General features: G+C 38.9%; 1 protein-coding gene across 1 annotated transcript in view; it reads right to left on the bottom strand.

Annotated features, from left to right (window-relative positions):
- The window catches only part of TMC1 (transmembrane channel like 1), a 103,012-nt gene that overhangs the window by 31,129 nt on the left and 52,280 nt on the right, over positions 1-19,603 (bottom strand). Inside the window, exons 8-12 of the mRNA XM_007454500.1 lie at positions 13,434-13,576; positions 8,843-8,987; positions 8,030-8,224; positions 5,097-5,276; positions 4,810-4,971 (exon numbers count right to left, since the gene is read on the bottom strand). Of these exons, the coding sequence (XP_007454562.1) occupies positions 4,810-4,971; positions 5,097-5,276; positions 8,030-8,224; positions 8,843-8,987; positions 13,434-13,576 (825 nt within the window). The remainder of the gene's footprint in view (positions 1-4,809; positions 4,972-5,096; positions 5,277-8,029; positions 8,225-8,842; positions 8,988-13,433; positions 13,577-19,603) is intronic.

Raw genomic sequence — 19,603 nt, 5'->3', positions numbered from 1 at the left:
GTCTGCGCGTCCGGAGCCTGTGCTCCGCAACGGGGGAGGCCACAACAGTGAGAGGCCCGCGTACCGCAGAAAAAAAAAAAAAAAAAAAAAAAAGTACTGCCTGTGAGCCAGTAGTGTATTTTGGGAAATGCTATCAAAGAACAGGGGTGGAGATGGAAAAGAATGAAACAGGAAAGGAGAGAAAATCTTTACCCAAGAGAGTGTTAAAAGCTGTCACTACTGGGGCAACTGGGTCTTGATTATTCTGGGGACCCGCTGAGTAGCCATATAGAATAAGTCTCAGAACTGTCTACCCAAGAGACAGAAAAGGGAAGTATTGATCCACCAGCTCCCATTCCCATCAGTCAGGGATGGCCCCACGTGGTATTAACGTCCCATTTGGTGACAGCAGAGAAGCAGGGTAAAGGTGAGAATATGTATACAACTCAGTTGAGATACTGTCTTGTTACAGCTGCATGCAGTCATTTGCTGCAGCAACAGCTGGAGTAAAAAGGTGAGTGTGAGGTTTCTGCATAATCCATGTGTCTGTATAATCTGATTCCTGTCTAGCTCTCCATATTTTTCTTTGTCTTCTCTACTCCAGTCCCACTGGCTTTCTTTCATACCCTCAAACTCCATACTTCTTTAGGCCATAGGGTCTTCACATGTGGTCTGCATGCTACTCAATCTTACTTCACCTCTTGACTCAGTTTACACCAACTAATATGCATCACTACAGCATCACTAACTTAGGGAAGTCCCTCACCTCGATGACTAGGGGCAAGCTTCTCTGAATGCATGCATTGCATTCTTGCAGTGCTTTGTTGCCATTGTAAATTTGCAAATGTTGTATAATTATTTAATTAATGGCTTTGTTCCCAAGAGATTGTAATTGTCACAAGGGCAAGACCGGTCCACCTTTGTTCCCCATTGCACCTCCAGTATATAGCACAATACCTGACACTTAGCCTGCACTCAATAAATATGGAGTGAGCGATTGAGTGATAGTAAATTCCTGTGGTTATCTCTGAATATAACTTTTCTCTTCCCTACTCTTATTCTCCTTTTCATTCCCCAGGCAATTTGAGTTCAGATTCTAATAACTAGCATCAATTAGAAGTAGGCTGTGAGGGATATTTTTAGGTTTCCACCACCAGGTTGGGAAGACTTCCTGAGTAAGAAAATATTTCAGAGTGGTTTTGAAGTCCTCCACAACCTCCTAAGCATCCTCATCCCGATGGTTGAAATACAATATTTTTCCTAAGCAATGTCCTAACTTTCACATAAAATAGTAGAAGGGGATTCAAACATTATATTAAAATGTAAAAATATTTATTAATATACCACAGAAGGGATACACTGCTTTATAAGAAAGGAAGTTCCAAAAATGGTGGTCCAGCCCACCAAGGGATCATCATCCAATTCCAGTTCCTAGTGTGCTAGGTTGGGAGCATGGCCTCCACACAGGCCTTCTGCAGAGCACTGCACTCCACACCTCACACTTTACTCTCCTGACATGTATTTGGTCAGTAAACCTAAGAGGCTCATTAGCAAGTGAAGGGAAAATAATAGAGACGGGGCATCACAAAGGGCCACAGACAGATACTCCATGGCAGGAGTTTGGGAGTATGTGTTGATGCTAATTATGCTTCTGGAGGACGGGTCAGCACTATGCAGAAGGACACAAACTCTAATGAGACTTTGTAGGTAAAATTTGGGCTCCTGTCATTGACTTTCTTTAAGGTCTCGAGCAAATTATTTTACCTTTCTAAGTCACAGTCTCCTCATCTATAAAATGGGGATAATGATATAACTTATCTCAGAGGGTAATTTAAAGATTCAAGGAGGTAATGCTTGGCACACAAGAAGCATTCGATAAATGTGAGCTATTATTGTCATTGTTGTCTGCTTTCTCTCCTTTGCCAAAATGCAGACCTAAGTATACAGCTTCAAAGAGCGGTCTCCCAAGTACGGCTCTGCTGCCTAACTATCAAATGTCACTGGAGATGAGACTAAGTGACTACAACTTGAGATTCCCTGGAGACATAAAGGAGCCACCAAATTCCTATATTCAAATTCAAAAAGAGATTAAGTCCCACAGTATCCCTGAGGAAAAACGGAGCAGATGGCACCCATGGAGAAGAAGAGGAAATATCTGGAATGTTCTCATAGAAAAATGAACAAGTCTTTGGGGTTACATCTCCAACATTCTGTGCAAAGCAGCTGCCTTTTACTATTTCTTCTGGAATCACTTTGTTTTAAAAGTGGGTAAAATAAATGTTTCAGAGCCACAGCCCTTCCCTCCTGCCGCTCCTGCAGACTTTCCCACAAGCGCTGAATATTCATTTAGAGAAAGGAAGGCGAAAGAGAAAAGGGAAACCCAACTACAAATGGCAGTAAGAAAAGCTGATGAAGCAAGGAAAACCACTAGAGACAGGATTTTAAAAAAAAAAAAAAAGGACAAGACAAGCTGCATTGTACAAGGGCTCCCAAGAAGAAGAATTAAATAATTTTTTCTTTATTTTAATTCAGTGTGTGTGGGAGCATCCCAGAAGCTTCTGCATAATCAGAAAATAAGTATTCTAGATTGCATGATGTTCATGTCTAATTAATTGCTGCCTCTGCCTCAGAAGTGAGCAGCTTCCACCTTATTCTTTACAGTTAGTTCTATTAATCTTATCTAACAGGTGTTTGCCTGGTAAAGGGTAGGTTGCTTAGCCCTCATGCCAGTCTGCATTCTGGGATGTACGTAAGAGAATATCTCAAACTCTTTGAGTTTGTGAAAACTACACTTTATATTTTTTCACTTCTCTCAACTCTTGCTGAAGATTTAGGGAGCAGCCTAGATGTGATAAAACAGACTTGTGTTAAGTGCCGTGACCAGATTTTGCTTCAAGGAGTTTGAAAACATGGAAACCCATATACTCCTGTGTATTCACTTCCTATTGCTGCTGTAAGAAATTACCACAAAATTAGTGGCTTAAAACAACATAAACATAAACTGTTCTGGAGTTCAGAAGCCTAAAATCAAGGTGCAGGCCTCAGGGCGAAATCTGTGTCCTTGCCTTTTCCAGCTTCCAGAGGCCACCTGCATTCCTTGGCTTGTGGACCCCTTCCCCCACCTTTAAAGCGCATCTCTCCAACCTCTGGTTCCACTGTCACAGCTAGTTTTTCCGACTGACTCTTGTCTCCCATTTATAAGCATGTGTGATTTTGTTAGGCTCACTGCATAATCCAAGATATTTTTCCTATCCCCAGATCTTTAACTTAATCACATTGGTAAAGTCCATTTTACTATGCAAGGTAACATATTCACAGTTTCCAGGGATTAGAACATGGACGTTTTTGAGGGGTTATTATTCTGTCTACCACATCATGTATCACAAGCATCTCTCTACCAACTGCAGGCAGGTTTCATTTCATTTATTATTGCATACATAGCATGTTCCTGTAAATGTGTATGAAATGTGCATGTCTGAAAATCAAGTATTTAATAACACGTAACTGGAAAGGGACGGGTTTATCTGGTCCCTAAAAGCCTAAAAAATAAAATAGAATCCTTACTTATATCATACGTTTTGGACTTGGTCTTCAGTGATGTCTGTCTAGCATTATATACATTTTCCTTACTTTTTCCCACAATTGAAATCACAGATGAGTGGCTTAAGTCAGATGAGTATCTGAAGCTGAGGACATCTAATGATATCTGTATTTGTTTAAATTAGCTTCATAAGACTAATGCTAACTTTCCATTTTCCATTTATCTTACAAAAAAATAAGTACACAGCAAAAAATTATTTCAAATAATTTCCCAAAGACCACATTACTACTGAAACTGAACTGTTGTCTGACAGACAGAAGCACTATAACATATTTTAAAATGTCTGTCCGTCAAGGATGAACCAAAGTCCAAAATCAGTTTATGAAGTGCACATGAGGAATGTCAATTCTAATGAGATAAAATTAAAGGCTTTTCAAAATATAAATTGAATTTGTATAGAAATAAGAGACCTGAAGTAGGTTTTTTGTTTTTGTTTGGTTTGGTTTCCCTTTATTGAACAGAAAGCCATATGAAACATTATTTCTTTTATCTGCTAAAATACCACTAATCTTGGACTGGGGTCATTCATACAGTCATCTGAAAACAACAAACCTAAAATAGTATTTCCTTTCATGCTTAAGGGGCAATTATTTGACAAAAATTAACATTATTGAAATGAGTATTAGTGTATGCTCCCAAAAGAATCTTTTCTTTTTTTTATGGAAAAAAGGTAACACTGGGGCTTTCCTGGTGGTGCAGTGGTTGAGAGTCTGCCTGCCGATGCAGGGGACAAGTGTTCGTGCCCCAGTCCGGGAGGATCCCACATGTGGCAGAGTGGCTGGGCCCGTGAGCCATGGCCACTGAGCCTGCGCGTCCGGAGCCTGTGCTCCACAACGGGAGAGGCATGCGTACCGCAAAAAAAAAAAAAAAAAAAAAAAGGTAACTCTAACTGGAGTTCCACTTATATATTTACTTGGGTTGTATCTAAATCTGGGTGTTTTATTATAACACAGATAGATAGTAAATATTTCCTCAGACCATTTTAAAATATCCTTCCTTTACATGCAACTGTAAAAGGGGTGTAAAGGTACTACTTACCTGAATGGATGCATGTGAGGACTATAAGATATAATATATATGAAATTCACAGCCAGCATATGGTGAACAGTCAATAAGTCTCAGCTATTTTCATTAATAAGCAATAAAAAACAGGCCACGCTTATAGAAGAAATAGTGACCCTGCTCTTTTTTAATCCATTAACTGTTATGCACTTCTGTTGTGACATTACCTGCCCCACCATTGTTTCCCAGCAGGGTCCTCGAGGTACATCTGCAGGGTGCACAAAAAAGGGTGGCCCAGTGGTATTTCCAGTGAGTGATGCATTGTAGGCCTTGATCATGTTAGCTTCCCATAGAGTAATATTGGCCTTTACTAGCTTCTCCTCTTCAATCTAGAAAACAGAGGAATGGAAACAAAAATGAAGACAACAGAGATTTCAAAGGCATTTCTGGCAATCTTGAGATTGGGAATCTAACAACATGCTGATGGCAAGGATAATCCAGACACAAGATTTACCTTGTTGTTAATCTCATCCATCAAGGCAAGAATAAATACATACAAGTTGCCTAAAAGAAGAGCAAAAATGCGTCCGAGGAGCCATTTCAGAGCGATGAGGGGATGGTAGTCTTCCAATTCAGCAAATAAGTCAAACAATGTTGGACAGAACATCCCCAGGAGGGACATGACCATGTTCATCTACAAGAAGACACAAGGGGTGAACCAAATTAACGGTGTTTAAAAATTATTGCTTTCCTCCAAATTTGCAAGATTCCAGCTAGATTCCTTTGATATTTTATAAGACTAAAATTATTTCATGCATTTTTAAAATTTGATCTTATTAAAACAACAGAGACAATATTCAACTCATATTTTCAAGATGTACATGTGCGTGAGCTTGTGGACGTGCCAGTAATAATAGTGTTTCCTAGTATAATGAGGGGTGCGATTTACATTACTTTCTATGCAGAGAACATTTACTGTTATACATGGTAACTGATTCTGCACTTCACAACAAGATTTCCAAAGGAAATGGAAAATGATCTGCTTGAGGAATGAGGTCCAAATTGGAAATACTAATTTGGCAATCATCAGCACATGGGCTAGTTTAATCAGTTAGAATGGATGAATTCCTTGAGATGGGCCCAGGACTAAATACCGAGTTTGTGGGAATGCAAACTATAAGGGGCAAAAAAAAAGAAAGAAAATGGAATCGACTTTATCAAAGAAAACAGAGAGAACGTTCAGAAAAAACAAAAGCATACATAGCATAATGTCATCAAAGCCAAGGCAGAAAAGTTTCAAAAATGAAGAACTGGCTTATAATGCCAAAGGTAAGAGAATTATGAAAGAGAGAGAGAGAGAGAGAGAGAATGAAAATATGACAAGCTGGAAATTTGTGGCCCTTATCTCCAGATTGATTGGCACACTTATGATTATATTATTAGGCTAAATTAAGTCAAGGAAAAGAATACAGAGAATGTACTACTTTTATAATGGGGGAAAAATACCTTTAAATAAAGTTTTAAAAAAGGTTCCAGGGCTTCCCTGGTGGCGCAGTGGTTGAGAGTCCACCTGCCGATGCAGGGGACATGGGTTCGTGCCCCGGTCTGGGAACATCCCACACGCCGCGGAGCGGCTGGGCCCATGAGCCATGGCCGCTGAGCCTGCACGTCCGGAGCCTGTGCTCCGCAACGGGAGAGGCCACAGCGGTGAGAGGCCCGCGTACCACAAAAAAAAAAGGTTCCAGGTGACTCTGGCAATGTCTTTACCTGAATACCTGGCTCAAACTGTCACTGTTTAACATTTCCCATTTCCCCCTGGTAGACTCCATGTTTTGAATGATTAGAACTACCGAAGTATATTGAGAAAATAATTGTCAATATGTTTTTCCCTTTTGACTAAGAACATTGTATAAGTATGACCAGCAGGAGCTAAAAGTCAGCATGACATAATATAAAATCAGCATGATATAATTTCAGCCTAAAGTAAAAACTTGGCAGAGCTATGCAATCTTATATAAGGTAAATTTAAATTCTGTTTCATCAAATTTGTAAAGTTTTTCACGAATCCCCATTATTAGCTTTGTTGGCCCCTAGGAATCAGGGGTCCCCTAAGATGGATGTTAAACATGTACTTACAAAGAGTGACCCTTTTGATGATAATCAATTATCCCTCCTTTTCTGTGGTTTATTAATACAAAAATATGATCAGTACAAACCATGGACCAAAGTGGCATGATAATTTTGCCTATAAATGCTATCATAACTGCAAGGATAATTTTGAAAGCAAACTTAGTAATGCTTTGAGGTTCCCCTTTGTTGTAAATAAGTAAAATAACTCCACCTAATGACTCTCTGTTTTACAGGCTTCCAAGAAATGTCTATGTCATCATAGGCTCTTAAATATATGGTCTCCCATCTTCAGTGTTACTGCTTCTGAAATACCTAGAATGTTTTTGTTTGGAGCCTTTTGTTGTAAGTAGGTTATACCATTTTCTGTGCAAGATTCTTCTAGGAAATTCTATGCTTATGAAGACTTTCACAATCAGGTTGGTCTACAAGACTCTGCAGAAGTTTCAGTGTGGGAAATCTACACTCTTCCCACCGCCTAAGTCTCCACACACTGAAAATGCCCAAGTTCAAAATGATGCCACGTTGTATTCTAGAACATTTTACGAAAGGGAACAGACCCAAGAAACAACACATGACCAGTGATTTCCTGATTCTAAATATCTACCTCTGACCTCTTTTCTTGGACCTGCTAAATGGGCAGATACCCTGAAGACAAATCGCAATCATAATATTTAATTCCTGTCAAAGAGCTGGCCTTCCTCATTTGAATAGCATTTGGAGGGGGAGATAATAGGGTAAGGAGAGGAGGTGAAGCAGTTAGGCTGCTAGGGAAAAACAGAGAGAGGCCCAGTCCTGCCCAAAGTAGGGGAGGCAATCTGAATGTTTCCAGTGAAATAAACATAAGAACCCAGGGCTTTATCATTGCTGCTTCAAAGAATTCAGGGGACAATTGGATCTTTCAAAGATAGATGCAGGACCTGCAGAGAAAGCAACATAGGGTCATGGAGAGAGTGCTGAGCTTGAAATCAAGATTCCTAAATTTTAACTCTCATTGTTCTCCATGGTTCTGAGACCATGAACACATCACCTAATCTGAGATTCATTATCTCTGTCTATAAAATGTACTGGTTGGAATATGTGCTCTAATCTCTCTTCCAACTCTACCTTTCCCTAATGTCACAAAGTGAAAATCATACAGTAGACAGATTTGGAAGTAAGGCTGGAATAGGGACATGTGTGCCGAGGTTGGTTCACTCTCAGGTCAGGATGACAGAGATAGGTAAAGAGCGGCCATATTTCATATCCCAACATTGAAGCACAACCCACAAAATCTCAAATGTCAGATTCTAAGCACATAAAAAGCATGCAGAGACGAACTTCATTTTTTTCCCACCACCCAAGGGTGTCAGGATCTTGCTGCGCAAATTCCTGGGATCGCTTCACAGCCCAAAAGATGAGGTATCCACTCCCGCCAAGTGTTAGAAACACGAAGAAGTTAGCAAGAAACCTCAGGAATCTGATCAAGTGGACGTTTTCTTCTGCTTGGGCTGCTCTTTCTTCTATTATAGCTTCCTGTACCCAGGCAAAACAGAAAGGAAAAAGAAATATCTGAGCTACAAAAAGTATCATGAACTCAGGAATTATTTCTGCAAACACCAGAAAGTGAGGAATGAAAATATAAACTGAGTCTGGGATTCCACAAACCAGGTGAATATTGCCAGCAAGTGAGAAAAAGTAAGAGAGAGAAGGAAGAATTCTTACAGACAAACTCTGGTTGAGTTAATATTTACTAAGATAGTCTTCATTCTAAAGTCTCTTCTAGTACAGTTTTTTAAAACAACTACAAAATAATACTTCAGAGTCATTTAAAATATTGGGCTAATGTATTCCTGTAAATAATTAGCGAGCATTGTTCTATTATTTAAAATATCTGATTCTGATTACTAATGGTTGGCTGTTTCAAGCCAATGGCATTGTTTTATTACCAAATTTAGAGAGAAGTAATGCTGTCATGGGTCATCAATCATTTTCCAGTCATAATCAGAACCCTGCCCAGATCCTGGTAGGAAGAAATGATGAGTTAATCTTTCTTTTAATTGTCAAGATACTTTGCTACCTAGACCATTTGGAATGGCTCCAATTTTACTCTTAGAAATATCAAGAAAAGGCTCTTGAAGTTGGTGTTTTTACCTTAAAGTTCATTGTGATAGAATTGAATTTGTTGTCTGCTGTTTCAGGATTGCCAATCAGGTAGTCCCAGCTGGTGAACACCTTCCAGCTGAAGTTGAAGGTGTTGTCGTCACCACCTCCGTCATCACCAATATTTTTGGTCATCCTATACAAACAGGAAGTTTAATCCAGCAGCCAGAATACAAGCAGAAAGGGAGAGGTTAGGGAATAGGAAAACATCATAATTATAAGGAAATTGGAGAAGCAATATCTAAAAGACATATACTTTCAAACAAGTTTGTTCTAATAACCAGAAAATAAAAGTTGATTAAAAAAATTTTTTTTGTTTTAATTTTTTAAGCTGTTCATTTTCCAGGCCTTCAAGATTAAAAGACTACTAACCATTGATGATTTTAACAATTAAACAGGTTATATAAAATTATGTATTTTTTATTTGTTTTCCTAAACTGTTTTCCTAGGGTCATATACAAGGCTCTGAAACTTCTGTGGGATAAGGATCTCTTTAGAAATCCGGTGAAAAGCACCAGGCCCCTCATCAGGAAAAACATATGTATAGACTCTTAAACTGTTGTACACAATTTTAGTTGGTTTCCAGACCCTGTGAAGCCTAGGGATGGATTAACCCAGGTCAGATCAGGAAACTCCTTCACAGATTTCAATTCCCCTTAGAATCTCCTTCCAAAGAGTGATTACACTGAATGCATGGAATTTTTCCATACTTGACAACTCTTAACCAAAAATCAAGATTTTTATACAACTTTAATAGCAAGTGGTTACATATATTCTAATCAGTGATGTTTTAATTTTTTTTTTTTTTTTTTTTTTGCTTGGACAGTTTAAAGTACATTTACTTACTTCAGTGGTTAAGGATCTATATTCCACTTACTCCACTTCCTTTTTTTCCCCTACCACTATAAAGTGCAAAATTAAAATATTATATGATATATATTATAAAATGGTCCCATAAGGTTTTAGTTTTTTAAATATTGCAGTGATATGGAACTGAAAAAAGAAAGGAGTACAATGACATAAAGCTGACAATGTAGTTTGGCAGGTATCTCTAAGGTCATCTAAATTCCCCCACTGTTTAGTCCTATTCCTTACAGAGGTTTATATATTTCAGATGGGCTAATGTGTTTGAAAAATAACCAAAAATAATCATTCCTTACATCAATCTACCACTTTACCCTTTGCAAATGGTATTGATGTGTATTATCATATTTGTCCTTCTCAAACACTTAACAAGAGGTCACAGTAGTTAATATTATTCTCTTTTTACAGTTGGGGAAGCTGAAGGATAAAATTATCAAGTGATTTGCCGGCCATTATACAGAAGTAAACCACAGGGGTGGGTCAAGGGCTTAGGTTTTCCGACTTCATTCTGGTACCCAAGCTAGGACACCATGAAATATGTTGAACCATACAAAGTGCCCTTTTGCAGGTCAAAAAGGATTGAAATCAAACATTTCCAATGGATTAACTTAGGGAGAAAATGACTTTTTTGATTAAGATGCCATCACCCCTTTTTGCACTGTCACTGAGCAAAGGGCAGGGCCTCAAGTAAAACTGACCACTTGACAGACACGTCTTGAATGGAGCTTTATCACAGGCAAGATTCTGTAGCTGTAGACAGCCTTCCAGAGAAGGGAGCTCTAGCCGGACAAGCAAACAGGGAACATCTAGCATGTGGGAATTGACAAGAAAGGGAGTGAAATACTAAAAGGGAGTGACAAGAAAGGGAGGAAGGATATTGAAGACAACCTCTGCTAACAACACATTTTTACTAAGAGATGGCCCTGATAGCTATAAAATATTTCATGTACAGCTCCATTCCTTGTCTGTAGAGAAAAAAAGTGTACATACTTAAACAAAAATTCCTCCTTTTTCAAGGGGGTTACATTTTTGAACAACTATATCTTTGAGAAGCTACCTCAACGTATAATTTGCAAGGAATGATGGAAGTCTTGCTTTGCCAGGGACTGAGTAGGTTTCCAGGGCACAAGACTCAATGCTAAAGCCAGGAGAGTCCTGGGTCAACAAAGTTAGTCACCCTATCTTAAAATCTAAAAGTGCTTTCTTGGATATCTAACTAATTTTCCTTCCAACTTCCCTATGAATTAATCAAATATAGATATTTGCTTCCCTTTTATGGATGAGGATGCTGAAGACAAAGAATATGGGCAAGAAGGCAAAGTCCACAAGTTGCCTAGTTGATTTCAGTATTCAGTTTTAGTTTCCCTTGATTTGAGTCGTGAATCCCATAAAGCCACTCATGTTTATTCCAAGAATGTATTTGTTTGGGGCCAGTGGTGGGGCAAAGAGATGATATAGGATTCTGAACAATCATCTATATCTCATCAGTTGTTCTACCAAGCCTTGCCCCCAGGGCTAGGAGTGGGGTAGGAGTCATAAATTGCTTTGGAATTGTCCTGCCATATAGGCCAGGGAGCTTAAACTACTTGCCAATCTGGTAATGAACAACCAAAGGTCCCCTGCCAGAGGGAGGGACCAAAATCAGGCTGGTTTGGGTGGCATAACATGGATGACTTTGAGGGGGAAAATGTAGAATTTGTGCCCTACAGTTATCCTAAATGGCATCTTTGAGCTAATAGGAAAAGCTGCCATTTCCTGTAGAGCTGCAGTAGCTAATAAGTTTGCCACTAGCAATATGTGGTTACTGAGCACTTGAAATGCAACTAGTGTGAAACATACATAAGATTTCAAAGACTTAGTACCGAAAAAGACAGAGAATATCTCAATAATAATTTTAGATTGATTATATGTTGAAGGAATACTTTTGATATGCTGAGTTAAATAAAATATATTATTAAAATACATTCTACCTATGTATTTGTTTAATATAGTTACTAGAATATTTTAAATTATATGTATCTTGTCTTATAGTTCTTTGCATAATGCTGTTCTAGATGCTTTACACTCATCTGCCAGAAAATTATTATAATAAATGTGCAAATCTATTAATGTATAACTACATAACCATATGTGACTACCCTACTGCTGGGGCTATCATATGACCTCAATTCCTACCATGTTGGCTTTGTTTGGTTTTTCAATAACCCTATGAATTATAATCCTAATAAAACAGTTAACATTTGTCAATCACCGTATGCCAGCTACGTTCTAAGTGTTTGTATGTACTGACTCATTTGGTCCTCATAGCCATCCTAACATCAAGGTGTTATTACACCTCTATTAGAAACAGGAAAATGGAGCAGTTGAACAATTTGTCAAAGTTCTTTTAGAATGGGCTAGAGCTGGTATTTGATTCCATGAAGAATGGCTCAAGAGCCCACTAGGGTATGTAGCCTTTGCACAGTCACTAAAAGAAGCTGAGGACTTGGACATCCCTAGACATGCTTTCTTCAGTGACTATGGAGACTAAAGGACCAATATGGAAACGATACTCACAAGGCCTCTGTAATGTAACTGTACCCTTGACTTTAGTCCTGCCAAATCAAAATGGCCAAAAGACTAGAAAAATCTTAGATTTTTTGGAATGTGGTAGTACTTGATCAGATAGACAGATACGTTACATACTTAGGGTCTCTGATTACACTTGGACAACTAGATAAAGAATTTGGATATGGGATCTCCATTAAGGCCTTTTTCAAGTCCTGAAAGGGCTTAAAAACTAAGCATAATAGTTTTCTCCAGAGGAACCAATAAGTTTGGCAGGGACAGGACACAAAGCATGCCAAAGACTGTTCCAGAAAGCTCCTGCTCAAGAGGACTTGGACCCTCAGGTAGAGGTCCTTCCCTGCAATTAAGCAAAAGGCCAATTTACCTTGCGCATAGTTAAATAAAACGGTGAAGACTTTAATTGAGATGTTTCAACACCTGCTAAACTGGTTCAGAAAATTAGCTAAAGGATGGATTATTCATATTATTTATAGCCCTAAATGACTGTGCTAGGTTTCTGCAGTGTCTTCAAGTGAGGTTTTAAAAATATATTTCAGACAGGGAGAAAAAATGAGCTGCAGTTTCATCATTTCCCCAATGAAATTCTTTTCCATGCTCTAATAAATCCTCTTCAAAAATAAAACATGACTATATAGTTGATCATGACCGTCTCATTGAGGGCCATTTGTTTTTGCTGTCTTACACAGCTGAAATTTTTCGGATGAGTGATTATTCTGGGTTTGTTTGTTTGTTTGTTTTAATGAACAGAGAACAACAGATTCTGTCTATTGAGCTGATTCTGCAAGTCACAAACCTCTCTGTATGCAAAAAGAGGGGTCAGCAGCTGTTTCCCTGTCTTGTTTGAAACATTGATTCATACCTTAAAGTACAAAAAAGCACAATTTTAAAATATGCCTAACCACAGGAGAGGCATGCAAACATCACTGTGACCCAGTGAGATGATCAAAGTCCTGCACTTGTGTTCAACCCTTTTGTTTGGGAGATGTAATAGTCTAACATTAGTGTAGGTATTAAAACCACATTTTATCTCTTAAATACTCTGCATTCTCTAGACATGAAACAGAAAAAAAAAAACTCCAATTCTCAAATTAATTTTTCCATTTGATTCCAGAAATCATTGCTTACTTCCCAAGAGACCAATGAAACTTACTCTTTAAGGACAACCAGAAAGCTGTATCCAATGCACATGATCCCCACCAGAAAATAGGATAGTGGCATTCTGAAATTCATCCATCCAATTGTTCGTTTATTGTCGTAATAGCCATAAAAGAGGACGGAATATTGAGCCAATCCCTAAAATCCAACAACAAAGTCACTTAACAGATGCTGTGAAGAGCAACTCAAAGAAAAAAGATCGACTTCTAAGAGGAATAACAAAATGACATTAATTTTCAAACTTGGGAGATGGCTCTGACGTGAGCCCTATTGTTTTAATTCATGGAGTGACTGCTTCAGCTTCCACATTGATTGACAGCCTCTTGGTTTACGTGAAATTCAGGGACTTCTAAATAGGCCAAATTTTTAACCAACTATAGGCTTGCTCAGCTGTGGAGCCATTACTGTGAAATGCCCACTGACTGAAACATCAAAACACACTTCATGGTGTCATTAAATTTACAATTTTAAGAGCCTGCTTAATATTGGGGGGAGGACCTGAAACGTGCTTCCTCAAAGTGTCATGGCAGGTTTCCACTTCCAGTCACCTGAGCCACAGTTAGATTGGTTCTTCATAAGCCACAGAGGCCACATCTCAGCTCACACTTAGCAAAAACAAGGAGCAGGTGAGATGACATTGGAACCGATATGCACAACCTTCCGTTCATCAAGACTATTATCCCCTAACAAGCACGTTTATTCATGAAATTATATGCTGTTTCCCAAAAATTATCTGCCAGGGTTGGAATCACCATCTTCCAAAGCCACCTGAGTAACTGCTCTCTATACACAGAACATGGCATATTTTGATGTTGCTTCCCTTATAATAGTCTTCATCTTTCTCTCCTTCTCTCATTCACTGTTCTTCACTCTTAGCTTGGCAGCATTGTTTCTATATTATTATACATCCACTTCCCCAGCTTCTCTCTGACTTCATCTCTCTGACAATAACTTAAAACGACTATGCTTTGTGAAGTGAGAAGATAATTGCAGTAATAATATCAATCAATAAATTTTTTTGAGCCGGTAGCATGTGCTGAACACCTTACTTCTTCTTACAGAATCCTCACAAGAACCCTCTTGAAATGGCTACCATTAGGGGCAATCGTTTTCCTCTACACTTGTTACTTGCCACCTAGAGAAGAACCGTAACTGTAAAACTCCCAGCCCCTCTCCACTGCCTCATACTAGCCCCAGGGAGGAGAAACTCATCTGACAGTAGAGCATGGGTGAGGAAGGGGGATGATGTGGGGCACCACTCTTCCTCCTCCTTTGAGATCCCATGCTGTGCTCTGCCCCTGTGAGGGGCATCCTGTCCTGGTCTAGGACTGCTGGGTAGGAAGGTCTGCCTCTGAAGCCCACTTGCCCATAAAAAGATGCCACATTCTTTAATATCAGCGTTAACAATAATAAAGATGGCATGTTGACCTCCATCTGTCTAACCCTTTGTCTTATTTCTGGTTAGCTCACAACCTGCATCGACAAGGTAGGGGGTGTTATTTACCATCACTTCCCCACCCGAAAAAGACTCAATAGCTCTACACCTATTATACAGAGGAAGAAACTGAGCTTTAAAGAAGTTAAGTAACTTGTCCATGTTCACATAGCTAGTATGTGACAGAGTCTGAACCTGAACAGGGTCTGTCTAATTCAAATCCATATGCTTAACCACTGTGCTATACCGCTTCTCCTATGCTTTCTTTGCCTACCAGGACTTGCATCATACTAATGCCATATCTACCCAGCAAAACAAAGAAACAAGAAGTCCCTAGACCCCTGGATTGGTTCAGAGTGGGTGCCAGGACCTCCTGGAAAGGATCTAGACACCCCTTTTGAAAAGATTTCATAAGGCATCATCTTCACATACATAAACATTACAACCTGACTTCTTCTTCTAATTCATAATGACAGTATTGGGATTAAAAGCCACCTCCAAAATAACATGAAAGGAGAAAGTAGATATGTAACAAGCATCTGGTGAGCTTGTTAGGTTAGCACAGTAGCTTCTGGGGTAGCTAATTCACCTGGTGTATGTGTCATTCAGCCTATGTTCAATGGCTGCACTTAATAAATATTAGATCACAACCAATGTGGGTAAGAGCCCTTTTATTGGAATCCTGATTACTTCGCAAAGGTTTCTTCAGCTGGTCTATCTCTACATATGCAGTGAAGCATGTAAACAAAAGAGGAGGTACTGTTGAAGTGCACAATTTTTAAAAGCCTCATCCAATCCATCTCAGTAGCATATTGAGGGGTGGTTTTAAACACACTGAAAGGCTTAAAAGAGGTCTCCCCCTCCCCTTCCACCCTGTGGCCCACCACACGCCACACATCTTTCCCTTTCCCTTAAAACTCCAATAGCAGACATCTGGAAGTGACTAAAATAGCAACGACTCCTAGCCTAGCCAAGGTTCCATTCGGTTTCCATGTCAGCGCACATGGCTTTCCCTGTGGGAGCACTCTCCCATCCCAAAATCTGTGACAGAGAAACCACAGTCAGAGCCAGGTTTCAAATGAGCACAGAAAATTCCTGTCCCACCCTAGGTTCCATGCTTGCACATTGTCTACCAAGACTCTAATTTCTGTTTGAATGCTGCAGCTGGTCTAGTCCACAGAGATCGACACACATCTATGAGAATACTTTGATGATGCAGTCGCTAGGAATCAACTCATGTATTTATTTATCTAACTAACTTTTATCGAGAACTTATTTGCCAAATACTATACATAGATGGAGTGGGAGACTGGATTACAGAGGGCCCTAGAAAAAGTTCTGCATGCAAATGTCCCCTTTATAAGTATGTGTCACCTGAAATTATATTAGAGTTCCACCCCTTTGGTGTTCCTCACTGCAAATAAATACTCACTGTGAAAGACAACATTCTATCCCCATGATGCTAAATGAGTTTCATCATCCTTAGTAAGTCTTTTTAGTTTGTAGTAACTGTCAGACCATTATTTTGAAAAAAAATCGTGAAGTCAGAACTAGTAGGAAAGGAAGCTATAACTTGTGAACTGTGCCTGCTGAGGGTATGTGAAAGGGAAGTAGTACCACACTAGTAGGAGTATATTTCTACTTTTCTCTGAACTGTTATCAGTTATTTATACCTTAGTGTTAAAGAAAGCTTCAAGTATGGATGAAAGATAGGGAATGACATCATTTAAATTCTGATATGCTCGGGACATGGGAGAGAAGCAAGGAGTGAAATGGCTAACAACACCCAAAACAAACCTCGACCACCTTTATAAGAATAGCAGCCAGCCTGGCACTTATGTGGTACATGCTGAGGACCAGCCCCGGGCCACCCTCCTTCTCTCCAACCAGACTTGCCAAGTTCCATCTAATGCTTTGCTCGCCTCTGAGTTTCTTTTCCTTTTGCTCCAACCCAGATCTAGAGTTATAAAACTGATGTTATACGGTTCTAAGCTAGGAAGCATGTAGATTACAATGAAGCTGGGCTGAGCCTTCACAGATCCTCTCATTTTCAGTAGAGGGATGAACTTCTACCTGTCTATGGGACTCTAGGCAGTGAACTCTGGCCTTCAAAAAGCTGTGAAGTAGATAGTTTTTTTTGGTGCCCATCCATGCATAAAAGGCTCAGAGTGGTTGTCACACAGGTAGGATGTGGTAGGATTCAAATCCAAGTCTGTCTAAATCCCATGACTGAGTTCTTTTCATTATGCCACACTGCCTTTTTAACCATGCTGGCTTCTGTAAAGAAAACTTCTGTTTGCCTTTTGTGCCATGATCCACAACTGACACTAATGGTGGGAATTCTAGATCATATGCCCAATACCCGTTACACATCTCACTCCACTTGGAGGTTCCACAAGAACCTTGAAATCAGTACATTTTAAAAGTTCTCCCAGAGAAGCAAGAAGAACTATAATCCTGCAGCCTGTGTAACAAAAACCACATTCACAGAAAGACAGACAAAATGAAAAGGCAGAGGGCTATGGACCAGACGAAGGAACAAGACAAAACTCCAGAAAAACAACTAAATGAAATGGAGATAGGCAATCTTCCAGAAAAACAATTCAGAATAATGATAGTGAAGATGATCCAGGACCTCGGAAAAACAATGGAGGCAAAGATCAAGAAGATGCAAGAAATGTTTAGCAAAGACGTGGAAGAATTAAAGAACAAACAAACAGAGATAAGCAATACAATAACTGAAATGAAAAATACACTAGAAGGAATCAATAGCAGAATAACTGAGGCAGAAGAATGGATAAGTGACCTGGAAGACAAAATCGTGGAATTCACTGCTGTGGAACAGAATAAAGAAAAAAGAAAGAAAAGAAATGAAGAAAGCTTAAGAGACCTCTGGGACAACATTAAACACAACAACATTTGCATTATAGGGGTCCCAGAAGGAGAAGAGAGAGAGAAAGGACCTGAGAAAATATCTGAAGAGATTATAGTCAAAAACTTCCCTAACATGGGAAAGGAAATAGCCATCCAAGTCCAGGAAGCACAGAGAGTCCCATACAGGATAAATCCAAGGAGAAACATACCGAGACACATAGCAATCAAATTGGCAAAAATTAAAGACAAAGAAAAATTATTGAAAGCACCAAGGGAAAAATGACAAATAACATACACGGGAACTCCAATAAGGTTAACAGCTGATTTCTTAGCAGAAACTCTACAAGCCAGAAGGGAGTGGCATGATATACTTAAAGTGATGAAACGGAAGAAACTACAACCAAGATTACTCTACCCAGCAAGCATCTCATTCAGATTTGATGGAGAAATCAAAAGCTTAACAGACAGGCAAAAGCTAAGAGAATTCAGCACCACCAAACCAGCTCTACAACAAATGCTTAAGGAACTTCTCTAAGTGGGAGACACAAGAAAAGAAAAGGGCCTACAAAAACAAACCCAAAACAATTAAGAAAATGGTAATAAGAACATACATATCAATAATTACCTTAAACGTCAATGGATTAAATGCTCCAACTAAAAGACACAGGCTTGCTGAATGGATAAAAAAACAAGACCCATATATATGCTGTCTACAAGAGACCCACATCAGACCTAGGGACACATACAGACTGAAAGTGAGGGGATGGAAAAAGATATTCCATGCAAATGGAAATTCAAAGAAAGCTGGAGTAGCAATACTCATATCAGATAAAATAGACTGTAAAATAAAGAATGTTACAAGAGACAAGGAAGGACACTACATAATGATCAAGGGATCAATCCAAGAAGAAGATATAACAATTATAAATATATATGCACCCAACATAGGAGCACCTCAATACATAAGGTAACTGCTAACAGCTCTAAAAGAGGAAATCGACAGTAACACAATAATAGTGGGGAACTTTAACACCTCACTTACACCAATGGACAGATCATCCAAATGGAAAATTAATAAGGAAACACAAGCTTTAAATGACACAATAGACGAGATAGATTTAATTGATAGTTATAGGACATTCCATCCAAAAACAGCAGATTACACTTTCTTCTCATGTGCGCATCGAACATTCTCCAGGATAGATCATATCTTGGGTCACAAATCAAGCCTCAGTAAAATTTAAGAAAATTGAAATCATATCAAGCATCTTTTCTGACCATAGCGCTATGAGACTAGATATTGCTTACAGGAAAAAAAACTGTAAAATACACAAACACATGGAGGCTAAACGAGATGTTACTAAATAACCAAGAGATCACAGAGGAAATCAAAAAATACCTAGAGACAAAGAACAATGAAAACACGACAATCCAAAACCTATGGGATGCAGCAAAAGCAGTTCTAAGAGGGAAGTTTATAGCTATACAAGCCTACCTCAAGAAAAAAGAAAAATCTCAAGTAAACAATCTAACCTTACAGGTAAAGGAACTAGAGAAAAAAGAACAAACAAATCCCAAAGTTAGCAGAAGGAAAGAAATCATAAAGATCAGAGCAGAAATAAAAGAAATAGAAACAAGGAAAACAATAGCGAAGATCAATAAAACTAAAAGCTGGTTCTTTGAGAAGATAAACAAAATTGATAAACCATTAGCCAGACTCATCAAGAAAAAGAGGAAGAGGACTCAAATCAATAAAATTAGAAATGAAAAAGAAGTTACAACAGGTACCGCAGAAATACAAAGCATCCTAACAGACGACTATAAGGAACTCTATGCCAATAAAATGGACAACCTGG

The sequence above is a fragment of the Lipotes vexillifer genome, unplaced genomic scaffold (genome assembly GCF_000442215.2).
Source record: "Lipotes vexillifer unplaced genomic scaffold, Lipotes_vexillifer_v1.1 scaffold108, whole genome shotgun sequence".
NCBI lineage: Eukaryota > Metazoa > Chordata > Mammalia > Artiodactyla > Lipotidae > Lipotes > Lipotes vexillifer.
The sequence above is the reverse complement of the archived record's forward strand: the minus strand, read 5'-3'. Positions and strand labels throughout refer to the sequence as shown.